This window comes from Sphaeramia orbicularis, chromosome 4, assembly GCF_902148855.1.
Source record: "Sphaeramia orbicularis chromosome 4, fSphaOr1.1, whole genome shotgun sequence".
Lineage (NCBI taxonomy): Eukaryota > Metazoa > Chordata > Actinopteri > Kurtiformes > Apogonidae > Sphaeramia > Sphaeramia orbicularis.
Genome location: NC_043960.1, coordinates 31,202,611 through 31,221,511, shown reverse-complemented (window position 1 = coordinate 31,221,511; position 18,901 = coordinate 31,202,611). Strand labels below are relative to the sequence as shown.

At 40.2% G+C, this 18,901-nt stretch overlaps 1 protein-coding gene across 5 annotated transcripts in view; it reads right to left on the bottom strand.

The window, feature by feature from the left end:
- Positions 1 to 18,901, bottom strand: part of herc2 (HECT and RLD domain containing E3 ubiquitin protein ligase 2) — a 59,209-nt gene that overhangs the window by 10,128 nt on the left and 30,180 nt on the right. For all 5 annotated transcript variants that reach the window (XM_030132021.1, XM_030132024.1, XM_030132023.1 and 2 more), the window contains 35 exons: positions 18,573 to 18,681; positions 18,338 to 18,477; positions 18,065 to 18,255; positions 17,841 to 17,946; positions 17,630 to 17,721; positions 17,363 to 17,538; positions 17,136 to 17,247; positions 16,798 to 16,879; positions 16,482 to 16,716; positions 16,208 to 16,385; positions 15,875 to 15,956; positions 15,585 to 15,756; positions 15,363 to 15,507; positions 14,231 to 14,456; positions 13,781 to 13,952; positions 12,011 to 12,197; positions 10,373 to 10,510; positions 10,096 to 10,287; positions 9,860 to 10,013; positions 9,644 to 9,751; positions 9,432 to 9,563; positions 9,119 to 9,277; positions 8,880 to 8,998; positions 8,006 to 8,131; positions 7,744 to 7,899; positions 7,338 to 7,652; positions 7,013 to 7,227; positions 6,698 to 6,875; positions 5,711 to 5,872; positions 4,882 to 4,973; positions 4,632 to 4,771; positions 4,255 to 4,442; positions 2,403 to 2,600; positions 2,228 to 2,311; positions 717 to 858 (listed from right to left, as the gene is read on the bottom strand). In XM_030132021.1, coding sequence (XP_029987881.1) covers positions 717 to 858; positions 2,228 to 2,311; positions 2,403 to 2,600; positions 4,255 to 4,442; positions 4,632 to 4,771; positions 4,882 to 4,973; positions 5,711 to 5,872; positions 6,698 to 6,875; positions 7,013 to 7,227; positions 7,338 to 7,652; positions 7,744 to 7,899; positions 8,006 to 8,131; positions 8,880 to 8,998; positions 9,119 to 9,277; positions 9,432 to 9,563; positions 9,644 to 9,751; positions 9,860 to 10,013; positions 10,096 to 10,287; positions 10,373 to 10,510; positions 12,011 to 12,197; positions 13,781 to 13,952; positions 14,231 to 14,456; positions 15,363 to 15,507; positions 15,585 to 15,756; positions 15,875 to 15,956; positions 16,208 to 16,385; positions 16,482 to 16,716; positions 16,798 to 16,879; positions 17,136 to 17,247; positions 17,363 to 17,538; positions 17,630 to 17,721; positions 17,841 to 17,946; positions 18,065 to 18,255; positions 18,338 to 18,477; positions 18,573 to 18,681 — 5,403 coding nt within the window. The remainder of the gene's footprint in view (positions 1 to 716; positions 859 to 2,227; positions 2,312 to 2,402; positions 2,601 to 4,254; positions 4,443 to 4,631; positions 4,772 to 4,881; positions 4,974 to 5,710; positions 5,873 to 6,697; positions 6,876 to 7,012; positions 7,228 to 7,337; positions 7,653 to 7,743; positions 7,900 to 8,005; positions 8,132 to 8,879; positions 8,999 to 9,118; positions 9,278 to 9,431; positions 9,564 to 9,643; positions 9,752 to 9,859; positions 10,014 to 10,095; positions 10,288 to 10,372; positions 10,511 to 12,010; positions 12,198 to 13,780; positions 13,953 to 14,230; positions 14,457 to 15,362; positions 15,508 to 15,584; positions 15,757 to 15,874; positions 15,957 to 16,207; positions 16,386 to 16,481; positions 16,717 to 16,797; positions 16,880 to 17,135; positions 17,248 to 17,362; positions 17,539 to 17,629; positions 17,722 to 17,840; positions 17,947 to 18,064; positions 18,256 to 18,337; positions 18,478 to 18,572; positions 18,682 to 18,901) is intronic.

Genomic DNA, 18,901 nt, shown 5'->3' with positions numbered 1-18,901 from the left:
AGCCCTGAAATAATTTCATTAACTTTGTTGACATCATCATAAAGAAGCTGTATACCATGTTTGAAGTCAATCGGAATTGTAGTTTCGGAGAAGAAGACGATTGAAAGTTTTGTAACGGACGACAGACGACGACAGACGACGACAGACGACGACAGACGACGACAGACGACGCCGGATGCCACATGACAACAATAGCTTTCGGCCTGTCGGCCGGTAAGCTAAGAACAGGGTTTAAATGAATCAGAGAATTTGATATTACTAGCCAGACACAAATGCATAATAGAGGTGGTTCACATTTTGATGCCCAGTAAAGCCCACTGTTTAACATTATATCACAAGAGTTAAGGCATTCTAATGACTGAGCCCTGAAGAGGATTACTCTTATGTTGAAGGTCTCTCACTCCTAGTGGCTCCACTATCAGAAGGAGAACCTTTCTTTAAACATATTTCTGGATCTATTAAAAAAAAACAAAAAAAAAACAATTCACCAGATTAACATTTCTAAAATGTGCTTCTCTTCATTGTTAAAATGTTGGTCACAGCCACACAGGGCAATATCCCACCACTTATCAAGTGAAATGGATGCCCAATGAACATAGAAACAAAAAAGTATAAAAATCTGAAAGGCGAAAAAGAAAGGGAAGGACAAATAAAAATTTTAATACATTTTTAACAGTGAATGTCACTATCTGTGAGCAGATCTTATGAAAACCTACCCACAAATTTGACTTTCCAGACCCGGTGAGGAAGCAGCAGACTGTCTGGGCTAAACGAACTCATTTTGGCACACATCTGACCAAACACAGACTTGGTTCCATCAGGACCTGCCAGGCCCCCTTTGCTACGGGAACGCTTCACCTGCAGGTTACAGAGGAGGAAAAAAACACAAGAGAGAGTATGGTTTGATTTGTTTCTCTTCTGTGGTTAATAACTTCCTGCTTGATAGGTAGGTTGTCCTGATGAGCATGAATTTCTGAATATGACAGCTCTTTGCACCCCAGACATAACTGGTGCAACAGGCCCGGTGGGAGTGGGTAGGGGGGGTAGAGGCAGTGGCCCGAATGAAGACTCAGTGTGGAGTAAAGTCTAAAGCTCTGACCAGGAACTCCCACAGACAGGCTGGAGCACAGATCACACACACATCACAGAAAAATCCCCTTATGAAAGACATCACATGTAATGCTCAGGAGCCTGTCTGGAACTCAGCCTCACATGGAGAGTGAGAGTGAGAGGGGGAGGAGAGACTTAAAGAAAGCAATGAGGATGGGAATCACAGAATAACTCACAATACTACCCACATTAGCAATGGTATCATGATACAGTGATTGTGTGATACTTGATTCACTGCGAAACAATTATCTATCATACATCACACTGCATTGATTAAAAGGTATTCAATGTAACATTGATAATATGGAAGTTCTCACTCTACTGACATTTGTGATTTCATGCTGTTGTCACTTTTTACAGAGAAACATGTTTGAATAACAGACAGAAAAGCCTTCTTATACATTACAATGTGACTGTGATGATGACCTTTGTTTGACCTTTTGGATATGAAACTAATTCACTTCATTATTTTATTCTGTTATATGTGTGTGACCATTTGTCATAATTAGTGTATGAATCATGATTTATGGGCAAAAATAGGCTTTGTTATTGTCACAATGACCTTTGAGCATCAGAATTTAATTAGCTCATCCTTGAGTCCAAATGAGATTCCTTTAAGATGATCTTGACATATCACATTCACAAGTGTGAGGTTGATCCTTATTTTGAATAAGTTGCATTATGCATTGGTGTGAATTGTGGCATTTTTTCTTAATTGGTCTATGACTTCTTGACTTTTAGCCAACAATGTGCTTTGTTAGGCCAAAATCTAATCAATTCACCCTCAACTTCAAGTGAACATTCATGCCAAATTTGAGAAAATTCTGTCATGTTGTTCCTTAACAGTCACCTTCATGAGAGTCAGAGAAACCTGAAAACCGTTTGAACACTATGTCACGATTCCTCAAACCTCCAGAACAAGAATGACCATAAAAATATATATGTACAGAAGAAATTAGGCTCAATATGTGCCACAGAAGTCAAAAAGGTATAGTACACCTAACTATGAATCAAAACCCCTGAAAGGAGTTTAACAGCCAGCAAAAATAAGCCATTAATGATTCAGTGTAACATCTTTGAAAACTGAAGATGACATTCAGTTGTGTTTGTTTGGTACCTGTATCCTGTTCAGCTCCACCACTGGTCCGTGCTGTCGATCCCTCACCATCGTGGCCTGAACCACCTTCCTGAACGCTGCCTCCTGTTCGCAGACAAAAAGACAAGCGTCATAATGTAGGTGCGATGGTCGCTGTGCACTGCTGCGTCTGGGGTCAAGTTCCATGCTGTCTCACCTTGCCCTGGGAGATTAGGATGCCTCTGAGCGTGTCGAAGCCCACTGAGGGCCCGTGGCCGGTCTGACCCAGTCGACCCTCCAGATCAAACATGGGGATACAGGGGCAGAAGAGCTCCGAGATGTGGTGAAGCAGCAGCAGCCTGTTCCTCAAGGCCATGATGGGGATCTCCTGCAGGTGGTTGTACTCCATGGGTACCTTTAACACAACACAGACACGCAAAGTGGTGAAGGAGAGAATCCCCCCTGTCATTAACAGCTAAAGCCTTACTGCCATCTGCTGGAAGATAAGAACATTTTAATATAGAGAAAAACAGTCGAGGTTCAAAATCACACACACTTTGGCTAAATCCATTCAGACAAGAGGAGTTTTAAAATTTTCATCATTTTCAGTTTTATTTTATCTTTCATTTTGTCTTTTGTATTGTTTCGTTCTAGATAGCACATATGTATTTATATTTTCACAAGGAATAGACTAGTTATACAGAGGTATAGTATAGAGCTAATTTGTTTTAGCCATGTTAACTTGTTGCTTTTATTTACCTGTTGTTGTTTATTCCAAGTAGTGTTAGTTCAGCCTTAATTTTTGCAACTACAATTACCTTTCAACTCAAAATCAGTTTTTCACAATTCTGGACATTTCATATTTATGTATAAAGTTGGCCCTTTTAATTCAGTTCAGCCCATCTACTCAGAATAGTGTGGAGAAAATTTAATTTAAGTTTTTATTGTCAGAGGGTCAAATGTTCATAGACACCAGGTTTACTTTATCTGTGATTGGGCTGGAAGCTTCCAGAAATTAAATGGATGGTTTTAGGAATTTAAGGTTGGTGTTGTCATGAATAATAATTATGGGTGTCAGCTGGGGCCTACTCATTGGGCCCATACACACAGATACTTATGTAAATACACATGTCTAGTTCAACATAGGACCACACAGCCACTGAAATGATCTGGAGGGAGATGAGCGTCCCAGAGGTGAGTGACTTTTTGTACAATAGATTCAAATGCATCTCAGGACAACAGCATCTGAACTGGTAAAAATGTTGGAAGTAAAGTATCTTCCCCCACATTATTAAGAGGCATTGATATTCCCGATCAACTAAAACTCTAAGCTCAGTGCCAAAATGTTGAAAGTATGGCTGAAAGCCAAAATACTACATATTTTGAAGTGGCTATCACAAAACCTGACCTTAATCCAAAAGAGCATTTGTGGGTTGAAATAAAAAAAATCCAGTTTGTTCAAGGAGGCCAAGAAACCTGATTTAGTATCACAAGTTCTGCAGGAACAATGGACCAAAATTCCTGCAGGGTTTTGTGCCAAGTAGGATTGGGCAAAATTGAAAGTAACACAATTCTTCTACAGCATGATGTAACATGTTTGTTATATACACTGAAATGGTTTCTGCAGTCATTGCCTAAGAATGAGGCTTTACATAAATGTATTATTTCAACACGTTTTAATAAAACAAGTGCTGTTTTTTTTGTTAATGTGAGGGTTTGTTGATATTTCAAAAAGCATACACTTTCAATTCCAAAAACTATTTCTGGATCATATTCTGTCTTGGATTCAGCCAGAAAGAAAAAAGGATTGATCTTCCACAACAGAGCAAGAATACAAAAAAAAATGTTTTGGCCACATCAGGAAATGGAAAGAGTGGGGAAGGTTACCCCATGAATTTGATTGAACTTATCAAATGCCTGAACTGAACAGAGGAAATTTATATGTTGAAATTTTCATGAGTGTTGAAAAACCTCATCTGAATGCTTTTAGACATAGCGTGTACAAACATTTGACCTCAAAGGTCTACCTACAAACACTGTAAAAGCTCCGTTCAGAGCAGGTGTTGTACCTGTGCAGGTAGTTTCCCGGCGTTGGTGGGTTTGCTGGTAGACCAGGCGAGGGTGTGAGCAGATCCACAGGCCACCCTGTTGATTTTCTTGCCCTGTAGTGCAGCCACCAGTCGGGGCCTCTGGATGGCATTTGTGGTCCCATCTCCAAGTTGGCCCTCATCGTTGTCTCCCCATGTGTAAACTTCTCCTGAGCCAAACACAACAGCAAAGCTTTGCATGAAGCCTGAATCCAAGTGGACTTAGCTGAACTGTGACTGGACTCAGTGACAACAGCTAGAGAGAGTTTATACTCTAACTGATGTAAAAGAAAAACAACTTACGAACAAAAGGAGGATGACTGACAACAGTGAATGTAGCTGTAAATGCTTCTTCTTACCATCCTCTGTGCAGCACACACAGTGCAGCGACCCTGTGGCGATGGCAATGACCTTCTTGCCTTGAAGCCCCTGGACCTGTCGCGGTCTTCGAACGTGGTCATCAGAGCCGTGGCCCAGCCGATGGTAGTCCCCTTTCCCCCTTGTGATGACACAAAACATACTCATACCTTACTCGAATCCTCATCTCTAAAAGTTGACTGCACTCAAAGCCATGAGAGAACCTGTACTGTGTACTGATCTAGAACATACCATGTGTACACAGCACCAGACTTTGTAAGAGCCACAGAAAACTGTGATCCACACTCCACTTTGACCACTCCGAGGCCAGTGAGCGAATCAATCTGAAAACAAAACAAAACAAACCTGACTGTACAAATGCCCATTGTTCTCTTATTTGAGTAAGTGGGAAACAATCAATACACTGGTTTGCAAACAATCACTTTAAATGACTGAGACAATCTATCCTTATGATATATGACATGGTACAAATGCCTCCTTCAAAACACATGATGCCCTTTAGTCCTCTTTGGTCAAATAGTCCTCTTTTATGTATTCATCATTATCATCCACTGATTTATACTTTTTTTTATGAAACTATTCTACAACACTTACCTCCGTAACCAAACTAGTTATTGAGGCCAAAATCTATGGCCAAAATCAATAATGTCATTGTTCCAGTTTGCTGTTGCTAATTACAATTTGTTGGGGGAAAAAGTATTCTACTTCTGTTTGATTAATTGTCATTCTTCTCTTTGTTTGATTTATTTCCCAGCTCATTCCTTTCCTCCCTCAGGTGTTTTCTGTCAGGCTGTCACTGTACCAAATACTTAATTGTTAATTATTCTTAATGTCTCAGCTGATATAATAAATAAGTGCATAATATAGTCTGACCTGGTTAAACACATTAACAAATAAACAATCATTCGATGCCATTTCATTGAAAACGATGTAAACTGCCAAATTGTGCAAAAAAAAATAAAACAGAGGACTCTTTCGCTTTACTTGTACTTTTAAGATACAGGATTATATGGTGCCTTGGCTGACCTTAACGTGCACACAGCTGAGTACCTTGTCTTACCTTCATGGGTATTTTGCAGCCGTCACTGCCTCCCCGGCCCAATTTACCGTAGTCCCCATCTCCCCAGGACCAGACCATGTCATCATCTGTTAGACACAATGTTTGGGCGTCCCCACTGCCACAGGCTACATCAATGACCCTGTGACCCTGTAGAGCATCCACCTACAGAACAAAAACACACACACACACAAAGGACAGTTTTAGATCACTATGAGTGGGAAACATTGCCAGAGTAAGGAATGAAGGAATTGACTATAAGAACATGAATCATGCAAAAGGGATTATTATTCAATATATTGATACTTTAAGTAATGTGATATATGGAGGACTTTAAAGTTTAATTTTAAGCTGTCAGTGTAAAAAATACTCCACATGCATGCAGCCTGGTGACTGTAATAAAGAAGGAATAGAATTCAAGTGAATAAATTAATTAAGTTACTTGTTTTTATTATGTTTATTAATGTTGATGCATAAATCTGACTAAATGAATACAAATGAAACTCTAGGATGGATAGCTGGACTTGGCCAATTATGTATAAAAACAGAAACGTACAATAGGATGAACATGAACTCGGATATTAAATCGTTTTTCTGTGGGAGTAAATTAATACTAGTTTGATACGTATTGTTTTTCTGCAGCAGGACGTAGACAGTCTGGTGACAGATAGCGGTGCTGTAATCTACCCTGCAATGTGACCCTTAAAGCTGAAAGTCTGAACCAAGTTTAAGTTTTTTCTTCTTATGTTTTTTTCCCCTTATTGAGTTCAATCTGATAGGTATCGAGACTATCTCTTTTGTTCAGCCCAAACACCAGCAGCTGGTCTGTGCTGGAATTGAACCCCGGGCCTTTTTTTCGTGCTGTGAGGCGAAAGTGCTAACCACTACACTATTATTGATAGTGTTTATATCAATACTTTCTTACAGTACCCAATACGGGTGTGTTTTAACACCTGTTTCAAGTTGTGTGAGATGTGAGTATTGACTAACCAGCTTAGGTTTGAGCTGGTCTTCACTGTCTCCATGGCCCAGTCGTCCATAGCGACCCTTGCCCCAGGTGAAGAGTTCTCCACTGGCAGTAATGCAGGCACTGTGAGCCCCTCCGGCAGCGATATCCACGACTTCCACACCCCTCAGCGACTCAATTACACGAGGACGATCACATGGGCTGAAGTCAGGAGGCATCACAGTTACTACTGAAGCCACAAGCCATTACACTGTCCTCATTCTTAATTGTTACTATAACATGGGAATTTTGGGCCAATATGAGCTATGAACAGGATAGTGAATATATGATTTTCTGACCTTCTGTTCCCGTGGCCTAGTTTTCCATCTTCAGCCTCTCCCCATGAATACACTTCCCCCTCGGAGGACAGTGCCAAGCAGTGCTTTCCTCCAGAGTTCACAGCCACTTTCCTGATAAAGACATGTTGGATGGACTCCAGCAGAGTTGGGGTGGATACAGACTCCGTGCCACCGATGCCCAGTCTCCCACCAGCTCCATATCCTGTTGCATATAGCTGCAAACCAAGATTTTAAAAAACCCATAGTTTCATACTTTACTACATACTGTTCAATTATTTCTAAATAGTAGAGCAGCCAGAAAGAAAGGTGAAGTTTATTGACAAACCTTTCCATCAGCAGTGACAGCAAACAGAGTCTGCTCTCCTCCGATAAGCTGGACCGGACGCAAGGTGGCCAGAGCTTCAGTAGGTGTTGGCACTTTGACCTTTGCCCCCTCGATGCCCCCCAGCTGACCTCTGTGATTGTGACCCCAGCCGTAGATGGTGCCACTGCCTCCCGCAGAGAGGGTCCAGTCATCCGGTCGTCGGTTCATCCACTGTACGAGCTGCTCATCATGCTCACGCTTGAACAGGTCATGACTCTCATGGAGGCCGTTCATGCTCTCGTGATCAGCCATAAGCTCACGGATTTTCTTTGTGACCTTCAAAGGGATAAGAACGACGAAAATATGGATTAACAATAGGTCAAAGAAGAAAAATCAAGGCTGACACAGCACGTCTTGGCACACACACCTCATCCAGGAAAGGTCTTGGTAGTGAGGTTCTCTTGTCTAGAGCCACAGCCACCCTGGAGGCTGTGCAGTATCGACGAAACCACGCCCACTTATGGGTCTCAGCACAGCAGGGTAACGTGTCAAGCTCAAGATCACAGGCAAGAGCAACTAACACCTAAATGAAATACAACCATTATCAGTGACAAAAAACAGAATCTAATACTGCACCACATATTCATAGTTGGCACCAGCTGTAAGTAAGTACGTAATTATAACTTTACCTTAAAAAATGGACTATGCAGCAGTTGCTTCCCTCCCCTCACAATGGGGTCCTCATACTCATATTGTCTTTGTAGAGCCTCTGGTAGCCCCTTCACTAGAGCGGCAAGCGCACTGCCAGTGAAACTCTGTCATGAAAAACAATAATAATTGGGAAAAAAAAATAACAGAATAGTTTTTGTAATGCCTTCAGTTTACTACAGGTTTATGCAGGTTTCAAAAAATGAAATTTAAGGGTTTGAAATGTCTTTTTATGACCTTTATGAATGTAGTTAACACCTACTTCAGGTCAAACTTCAATGTGAGCAAAAAGAAGGTCTCTCTTAATGAAACCTATCAATCCATCTCACGTAATATAAGACATCTTGTGGTTTCCATATTTGAAGGTTTTATAAATGTCAGAATCAGGAGACATGGTTTGAAACAGGTCATGTATGCATGCTTTTCTTTTACACGACAGATGTTTAGGTACTGTTGATATAGTTCTAAATGATGTTCTGAGGTTGTTTACTGGATGCATTTAATGTAACTTTAAAACAAACATTAACTTCACAATCTAATCAGTTTTAAAGATCTGTAAAAATGGCATTTAAGACATTTCAATGCATTCAGATTATTAAATTTGTGAACCAAACCTGTACAAAGAGGAGCCTTTGTGCAACGTGAATGTCTCTGTTTCTGCCATTTTTACAAACTACTACTAACAAAACTATTACAAAAAGCATAACAACTGAAGCTACAGGGATGGAAAGAATGTAAAAACAAAAATGTATCTGCTTGTACAACACGTGAACAAGACACTAATGACAATGAAATGCCGATTCTTTTGAGTTACATTTGTGTGAAGCAAGCTGGTTATAATACAGCTGTACTCACCACAGAACGAGCCTCTCCTTCACTGTCACCAAGCAGCCTGTTGATGTTGATGGACTGACCATATTCTGTGGTTAGGAGCTTTCGTAACCTCTGTAGAGCCCACATTCTGTGTCCAGCAGCTGGATGACATAAAATATAGTTAAACCATTAAGAAATACAAACTGAACAATATATATCACCTATATTCAAATGAATAGAATTTTAATAAAGTGTTATTGTGATAAGTCTAATTTTCATACCAAGTGCACTTAGCTGAGCACAAGCTGCGAGAGAAGCTGCTAGACGGGGAACAATGCTCCTGTTAGAGGCAAAGTTGAGCCTGAAGTCCAGGAGGCAGGTAACTAAGTCCATGGAGGGGCAGGACAAGATGCAGCGATCAGACAGTAAGTCTTTGGGACCTGAAAAAGACATCAGAGAGAGACTTGGTGTGTTTACTGTAATGATACCAACACCAAAAAATTTGTCTGTCACATGGAATATGAGTATTTTCAGTTTCAATATGGAGACAAATCTTGTTTCTGTACTTTGTCATATTAATTCAATGCAGCTCACCAGCAGCAGGCATGATGGGATACACAGTGAATCGCCAGCCCCAGCCGTTTACTGAGCCGTCACTGGTGAATTTCCATTTGAGCTCATCTCCGGGGATTCTTAATTCACTGGACCAGTCAGACCACTCCCGACCTGAAGTGCATACAACCTTACATTCACTTCTGAAGGTTTGTATTTGATGGGCTGTAACTTTAAGGTCTTCCATTTCTTACCTGATCTAACGGAGACAATCCTATTGGCTCCATCCATGATTGTTAGTGGGTCGTGGCGTCTCTCAGTGGAACACTGACGATCAAACTCTATCCTTAAACCTTCAGCACCTGCAAAGACAAAATAAAACCTTCTAGTTACAGAAATAGTCAAAATGGGCTGTAATTCAGTCTAAATACAAAGAGGAAGTTCAGGATTTACATATTTTCTCTGCTTACCTGGGATCTTGACAGTGCCACTAGTGGATGTGTCATCTGTGTATGGATGGCTGCTCTCTACAACAACTGGCTGGGAGGACAAACGACCACTCTGTGAGTCTGTGGCGACATCTTCTAACTCGGTGACGCACAACTCCAGCAGCATGTCCGCAACCTGAACAAGATGACATATGTTAAAAGCTGAGTTCCTAAAAGGCAGCAATAGATGCACATGTAATCAAAAACAAAGTAAGTACCTGTGGATAAGCTGTACCCATTCCGGACAGTACAGCAGACAGCACCTCCTTGCCTTTCTCCCCTGAACGACATGACACTGCCAGTTTGAGCAGGTCCACCATTACTCGTGTGTCATCGGGCACAAGCAGACTCGTGAACTCATCCAGGTACTGAGGCTCAGGACCGACCACTTTGTTCTGGCTCTCAGAGTCCTGAAAACAGAACATGGAAAAGGCTCAGTGTGGTACATGCTAAAGCACTGAATGGTTCATTATTATTATCATTTACGGGACTAACCTCTTTGGTTTTAGTCATGGTCTCAGCAATGATGCTGGCTGCACCGGGGTCATCGGTGACAGGAATGAAAGGACGTGAAGAGGGGCCAGATGGAGTCACAGCTGATGACGGGGTTACAGCATCCTCAGAAGAAGGAACCTGCTCACACACAAACACTAGTCAGGATCATGTTCGTACAGCTGAACATCTTCAAACTGGCACATTTGTCTGACATTAATTAATACCCATTAAGAAACTTGTATGAGACATTTTCACATTTCCATCTTTCATTATTACAGTAATAAGTGATGTTTATTGGTTTTATCGCAAGTTTTGTGGATTTATTTTTGCAACTAGTATATCAAATAAATTTGCAGTGATGGCCTTAGTATTTGGGACATAAGATAAGACAAGATATTCCTTTATTAGTCCCACACGAGGAAATTCCAAATTTACAGCAGCAAGAGTGGAGTACAACAAAGCACACAAGCAAAAAAGAGCAAAATAAAAAATAAAGACGATTAAAAAAAAAAAAAAAAAACTATAAATACTATTTACAGCTGTGCACATGTTCTCATGAAATATAAATTTGCATCAATGAGTCAAGTGTGATGATCAATTATGTAACATCAGTCACTGAGGGTCTAACAATCAAAGCAATACAAATAGAAGTACACTGATGACTTGACATAACGTGGAACCATAGGAGGTGGTCTTACCACCACTGCTGGTGAAAATTTTTACAGATGAGGTAATTACTCATTCATATTATGCCATTTAATTTTAATTAAAAAGTAGCACATGACATACTTTTAAATACTAACATTAAATGGATGAACTAATCTAAAGGAAAGTAAAGGTAATACTCAACTATATACATTAACATGGTGGTTTACACATCAGTCTGAGTGACTGCGAAATATATCAATAAATCAATTCTGCAGATAATTAGAAACACAAAGTGAGCCCAAAATACTGATACATAATGAAATAATCCTGTGAGACTGTATATTTTACTTATGAGTCTCTTATCAGTCTTTTCTCCAGTTTCCCTGGAAAAGTCACTGAATGAGACAAAACTCTTAATTCGAACATTCTTGGAAAATTCTAAGTAATATATGGACACAAGTCAATAAAATATACAACATAGGCAAAGTTGCTGAAAGAAATTTTACCGCTGTAATGTAGGGTTGAGGATAAATACTGTATGACTTACACAGTAAAAATAATGCAATATCTTTTTTAAGTGCTTTTTATGAATTTATTTTAGTGCCTAAATTCAGATGAGAAAGGCTTTAGAGGTGCACAATTATTTATTTCCAGTTAAAAGTTTGCAGTTTTCCTGTGAAGTCAGCGAACATTATATTAGCCAGTAGGAAAATGGAGAAAGAAGTGGAAAAAGTGGTTAGAATTAATTATGATCAGAGCCCTGTGAGAGTATCTGGAGTTTCCAACTTGGTCACAAATATATTTTGCTGATGGCTGCATCTAGACACCTGGTCATTAAGAGAGTAAAAATTACATTCCACAGTCCAGTATTTCATACTGGGTCCACACAGAGTGGAATGAGGACAAAGGTTACTGACATTAATTAAGACAGAGCTGTTTCTGAGTCAGATCTGTGATACATATAGTTTTTGTCTATATTACGTTACATACCTCTGTCTTCTTGTCCTGCCAGGGATTAGGGCTGACTCGCTCTTCAGCTTCAGGAGGGATGGGCGGAGCCTCTTCATCACTCACACTGGATGAGGAAGAGGAGTCTGATGGGGGAATGGGTGAGCTGGAAGGACATTCTGCTGGCAGAATCATGCTGGCTGGCATCAGAGCACCAACCACTGCATCCCTGGGGAACACACAACACGTCCTGTCAACAGTAATACCCACTAATGACATTTACCTGTACCAGTCAGCAGATTAAATTATTTAGAGGTCACACTCTTATCTCCTCCTGTTTTATGGTGCAGCGGGACACTCATCTGTTTGTTAATGCAGCAATTAGCATTTGAACTGGTGATAAACATACAACATGGTGAGTGCTGAGTCTCTACTAGGGTTTCCACTAGGGATTCTGATGTCTGGAAAGATTTTTTTTTTTACCAGATAAACCTGAAACTACACAGCAGCATTTCAATAACAGTGTACATTTTATCTAGCATTCACTTTGAAGTTATTTTTAAGATCCTGGTTTGTAGTGATTATTTTACAAACTGCTTGGCCCTGCCCAAGAATTTGCAACTGGCCATTGCTCTGTTCATATCCACTTATGTTCTCACTACAGTTGAGGCATGATGAAAAAGGACTAATAATGCAAAAAATGAAAAACAATCAGTTTAAAACAGAGTTGGCAAAGAACAGGAGAGTTTGATTTGAAGGGACATGTTAACTGACAGTTTTGTTATACAAAGATTCAGCTTAAGATTTACTGAAGCAGATACAAACCAAAAAGACTGAAAAATCAGTTACATATTTGTGCCTAAATTAAAACATTCCAACGATGCTCCACATTGTGATTGCCTTTAGCGACTCACTTGCACCGGGCATCAGTCATTATGTTTACATGCACATTAATATTCCATTTTTGGTTCTTATTCTGACACTGCTATAACATCCCCAGTAGGCTGTTTAGATGACCAATTAAACAGAATATTTCACTAATATTCTTGTTAAATGCAGTCATCCATACCCTGGTTACAAACAGTGTTTTTTGTCCCCTAAAGGCAGCCTCCCTCTTTCATTTTTTCAACCTCTTTCTAAAAGGAATGAAAAAGGACAGAAAGGTCTGTGTTGTGCAAATCCAAAACACTTGCTATCTGAGTCTTTCATAATGTTAAAATGTAGGTCAGTTTCTACTTCCACCCAGAAATGCGGACTTTTGGGGAGAAAATATACCAGGAAGGAACTTTGCAACACACACAGCCTCCTGTTTAAAGTCATCAGGAGACAAACTGTAGTACAAACACCGGCTAAGACACATGTTCTGAATGTGCTGTATTCCTTCCCCCAAAAAACATGTTTTAAGAAGACAAATCTCCGTTTGGGAAATTACTTAATTCAGAATAGGATGCTTATATGACCAATGTTAATTTTGGATTATTGTTATCTTCAGAATGATACGAGTGGCTACTGATTCATTTATCATTTCATGACTAAAATGAGCAGTGACATTTTAAGCTCAAGTTTTCAAGTTACCATGTTTTTATAGAACTAAAAGAAGGTCATTACTGGCTGATGGAAACCTTGGTCTCTACCCGGCAAAGGTTAGAACATTAATGATCACTCTGTTTGGCATGAATTTCAATTTTTTTTGTGTTATATCTTTATAATGTTTTCCCAAATATTTGGCTGACTTATTCTTTGCAGCTACTTTACACATAAACAGATGTGAGTACCTACCTGATGTGCATCTTACCCTGCTGGTCAACGTACCTTGCATACATGATCTGCAGAGCTGACAGCACATGTGACAGGGCCTGCTGTTTGGCCAAGTTTCCATCCAGACTGAGGAGAATTTTGGCAAGCGAGGGTCGATTAGGCTTTGCGCTGTTCTGCCCACTCATCTTATTGCTTACTGCAGAAGAGTCACTGTCTGACTGCACACCTATAGAAAATAACACCAACAAGGAGGCACCTTGTCAATGATACTGTTATTAAGAGCCAAACCTGCAGACATGCAGACCCAAAGATGTATCCATGGTCTTGTCTGCCATCTACAGGGAGGAAAAGTAAATGATTTTGCAACTTGTAAAATGGTTTTCTCTGTGTTTTATGGGAATTAAAACATATAAATGGAGTTCCAAAAGATAAAAGTATTCATCTCTTCTATTAGGTAAAAAACAAAAAAAACTATGTATTCTTAGGCTGTAAGCAAAGAGTTACCCAGATACGATGCTCCCAGGGAGTCCCTTGCTGTCTGAAAAAGGACAGGTTCATGAACTGAAGGTGTGGTCACATCAACCGTGGTCCATGCCACACTGTGGGAGGAGCCACAGGCCACTCGAGTGATTTTCTGCCCCTCCAGACCCTGAACCAGAGTGGGCTTCCTGTTAACTGTGGTTGTGCCATTCCCCTGCTGCCCGTGGTCATTGTCACCCCACGCATAGACCTGAAACAGCAACACACACCATTTTAGCCACATCTTTTGCCTATAATTCAAGAAAACTGAATAATTAAAAAGATATCACACAGGTTGTCTTGTTCTTCTAGAGTTGTTGTTACAACACTCCAGACACCAATGATGTATTTATTTGTATGTTTTTGTGTGAGTGTCATTTATTTTATTGTGTTACAAATCCCACTTTTTATTGAAATTTGTCGGTAGGATGACTCTGTGGCTTGTCCCACAAGGCACAGACGAAGGCAATAAACTACCAATAAAGAAAACACATAAAAATGCAGGAGAGTGAACAGGACACAGAACAGATTGTCCTCACAGTGTTGTTTTGTGTGTATTTATGATGTTTTGTCTTTTGTCAATTGTCATTCTTGTCACCTGCCTAAGGACTACAGATGGAAATTAGCACTGTTGTTACAATCTGGCATATTTACAGCTGCAAATGCTGTAGATGTTCATTAATATGCACTGTCATTAATATACATTAATATACACTCATTAATATACACTAATGTGGGGAAAAAAAGATCAATTATAAAAAGGAGAAATAGCTGAAAAGTGTTTTTATTCATCTTCTATAATATAAATAATTAGCTTTAACAGAGTAATAAGTAAATTTCAGGCCTTTCCCGTTGGTCATTTTACAGAATTTATATAAAACATGAATATAAAATTATCAATATCAGGGTGTTAGATTTTGGTCCTATCACTCAGCTATGTGCAATTTGTTTTGGGAGAAATCATAATTCAAGATGAAGTAAGGTGAATAAAAGTCAGAGGTTCCTGGGAAACTAGAGTGTGCCAACACATGAGCTCTTACTAATGTAGAACTAAGCACATCTGGAGCAGTACAATAGTGGTAAATGAGTGCTCTGGTGTATTAAGGTCAGTGCAAACCTGTCCTGTGTCTGTGACTGCCAGACAGTGCAACGCTCCAACGGCAACATGGACAATCTTTTTGCCTCTTAGGCCCTCCACCATCTGGGGCTTCCGCACATGGACATCAGTTCCATGTCCCAATCGGAAATAGTCGCCTTTGCCCCTGTTTACACACAGAAAGTCTCAGAAGGTCCAAATGACTGCTCTATTTTAATTCACCGTATCATTTGTCACACTTACCATGTCCACACCACTCCAGATTTGGTGAGAGCCAGTGAAAACTGAGCCCCACACTCAATCTGACAGACACCCTGGCCATTGAGTCTCTCTATGTTCTGTGGGATGTTGCAGCCTTCACTGCCTCCGCGGCCAAGCTTACCAAAATCCCCATCACCCCAGGAAAACACCAACCCTAAACAATGCAAAAAAAAAAATCTGAGTGCATATAGATCCCTGAAGAAGGCTAAATACAAATGTTTTATATCAACAGTATTTGTCATGTACTTTACATGTAGGACCAAAACAAATACCTTCATCTGTGAGAGCTAGTGTTTGAGCATCCCTGCTCCCACAAGCCACCTGGATAACACGATGTCCCAGAAGCACTTTCACCTGGATGACAAAGACAGCAAAGCCGACTTGGGTTTAACAACTGAAAATTACAATATTAGGACTTGGTATCAAAGTATCAATCCAATTCAATAGTTATGTCCTCTGTCAATCTTTATTTTAGGGGGAATTTAATTTTTACAACCGCAAATTAAGACCCCATGTCTGTTTAGTAGTTCTCCATGTATAAAGGTAAAACTACACCCATACATACATCCATTCATTAAGTAATCAAGAAAGAAGTAATGACCTACCAGTTTAGGCCTAAGCTGAGTAGTGTTGTCACCATGTCCGAGGCGGCCATATTCCCCCAAACCCCAGCTGTACAGCTCCCCACTGGAGGTAATGGCTGCACTATGAGAGCTGCCACAGGCAATGTCACGGATACGTTTTGTCTTCAGGGCCTCAATTAGGCGAGGCTTGTCACAGTTCCTGAAGGAAAATAATTAATAAATAATTAATTAAAGATAGCTGCATTTTAACAGGAATAACTTAAAAACTTTACATAGATATCTTTTAAATTCATACATTCTGCTAAAGTGTCCCAGTTTGCCATCGTCTCCTTCACCCCAAGAAAAGACCTTCCCATCCACAGTCAAGGCCATCGCATGGCGTCCTCCAGAATGCACAGCGACTTTCTTCACCACATAGTTACTGAGGGCAGTGATCTGACGGGGAATGGGGATGGTCCCACTAGACAAGCCCAGACCTAACCTGCCATTTGTGGCTTCCCCACATGCGTAAATCTTCCCCTCAACAGTTACTGCAACAACAGAAAATTAGTTATACATATGCTATACAGTACATGTATCTTAAATACATTAACTCTGGAGATGTTGCTCACCTGCAAAGAGGCTTTTGGAACCACCAGCCACTTGCACTACATTAAGTGCAGAGAGAGTTTCAGAGAAGGAAGGCACCTTGATCTGAAAACACAAACAAAACTGATTAGAAAATGTACCACGGAGATCATGTAAAGACTTTAAACTGGATTAAATAATACATCCTCTTTCTGTTACATTTAGCTGGTTCGTTGACTGCTATTTTCATTTCTAATACTAATTTCTATTACTGTAAATAACAGTGTTACTATCATAAGTGTTTCTCTGTGATCTTTAATTTAAATACAAATAATCCTTTAATTTTACTTCTTATTTCATTTGACTTTAGAACAGACAGCACCTTAGACCCCTTGAGTCCTCCCAGCTGGTCCTTGTCATTCAGACCCCAGACGAACACTTTGGTCCTGATGGTGGCTGCAGACTCCAATCCCGATGACTTTTTCCGAGTGAGACTATTGTCCAAACAGAGAGACAGTCAGAATGAGACAGTGGTTATTGGATTAAAAAAAATGGGTAAACAAACAACAAGACATGTCTCACATATTCCTGTGCTTATTAATTTTTTACCTCCCAGTGGCAGTTTTATCATCATCTTCTTCTTCATTGTCAGATGCCAGGAAAGGAACTGTGGCCAGGTCTTCATCCTCTGCTCTTATACGGCCCACAATTCCAAGACCGTGAATCTTGCAGTCTATACCAGAGCTACGGCACTGCTTGATTGCGATCTCAATATATCTGTGATACTGAAGAAAAGGCATGAAGCAAATTACAAAACTTGACATTTACGGAAACACTGTTTTTGCTCAAACAATGATCAAGTCCATTTCAGCTGACCTCAGTGCAGTCACTAAGGAGAAGCACAGTAGTGTCTGTGGGATTGATGTTGATTGTCTTCAGTTCAATCAAGTTGTTCAAAGAGCTTCCACCTGTATACAAATCATTAAATAATGTGACTTATGCTGGTGAAAACAGAATTATATGTCAAGCAATAATTGCCGGCTCACAATTTTAAGCCCAACAAGGAATAAAAACAGCATAAACTCACCTGACACCACCACTAGTGAGGGCATATAGCTGCTGTCTGCAGGGTCCACAATCATCTTCAGCCTGTGCACAAGAACATCTGGGAAAAGCTCAAGACGAATCCAGTGCTGCAGAAAAGAGAACAAAAAGATGGCAAAGGAGGTCAGCGGTGCCTAACACTTGGGGAAAGTGAAACAAATTTGACCATCATACTAACTGTTAGGAGTATACAATTCAATCTCCTACCTTTCCCTGTGAACCAGACGACTGCCAGCACTGATCGCTGCAGTCAATGAGGCGTGAGGCCTGGTTAACTGATGATGAGACATTGAGACTCTTGACAGCGCGAGACCAATCATCGATCAGCATTCCACGCTGGCTGCTGTGGTGCTTTTTAAGCTGTTTTCCTGAGCGACCGCAGAACGCTGGAGACTGACCTAATTGTAGAGAGGATGAACAACAAGTTTAGATGATCGCACACACAAACACTGTGTTTACCTGAATGAGTGTGCTACAAACCAGGCTCATTGATTCTGCCGAAGGAATGTCTGGTGTTATGTTTGCGGGTCTTGAAACAGTTTTCACAGAAGTCGAAATCATCGCAATTTCTGCATTTAAACCTAGGGCCGTTTATAGGGAACATCTGGCAGCCATCACACCTGCACACAACACAAGCAGAGTGTGCAATTTAAATACATGTTGGGTAAAAATAGTTGAAGATGATGCCACAGAAATTCTGGACATATATCCCAACCTGACTCCAGGGTGGACACTGGGCACCAGTTCCATCTCAGACAACAAGCCAGTCCAGTGAGACTGCTGCGGGAAGTCTACAATCACATCCTTTCCATTGGCACTGAAAGCTAAAATAAATAATTTGACTCCATTAGTAAAGAAAATCACAGATCCAGGTTAAGAAGCACTATTTGTCCAGTGTTTGCTTTAAATGCATGCTTTTACTGTCAACATAGAACTGTATGATAATGTGCTAAATGGTTGAACATTTTAATAAAAACATTCTGGAAAAAAAAATAATAATGATATAGTTTCTCAAAAGAATGATACACTAATTTACTACTTTAG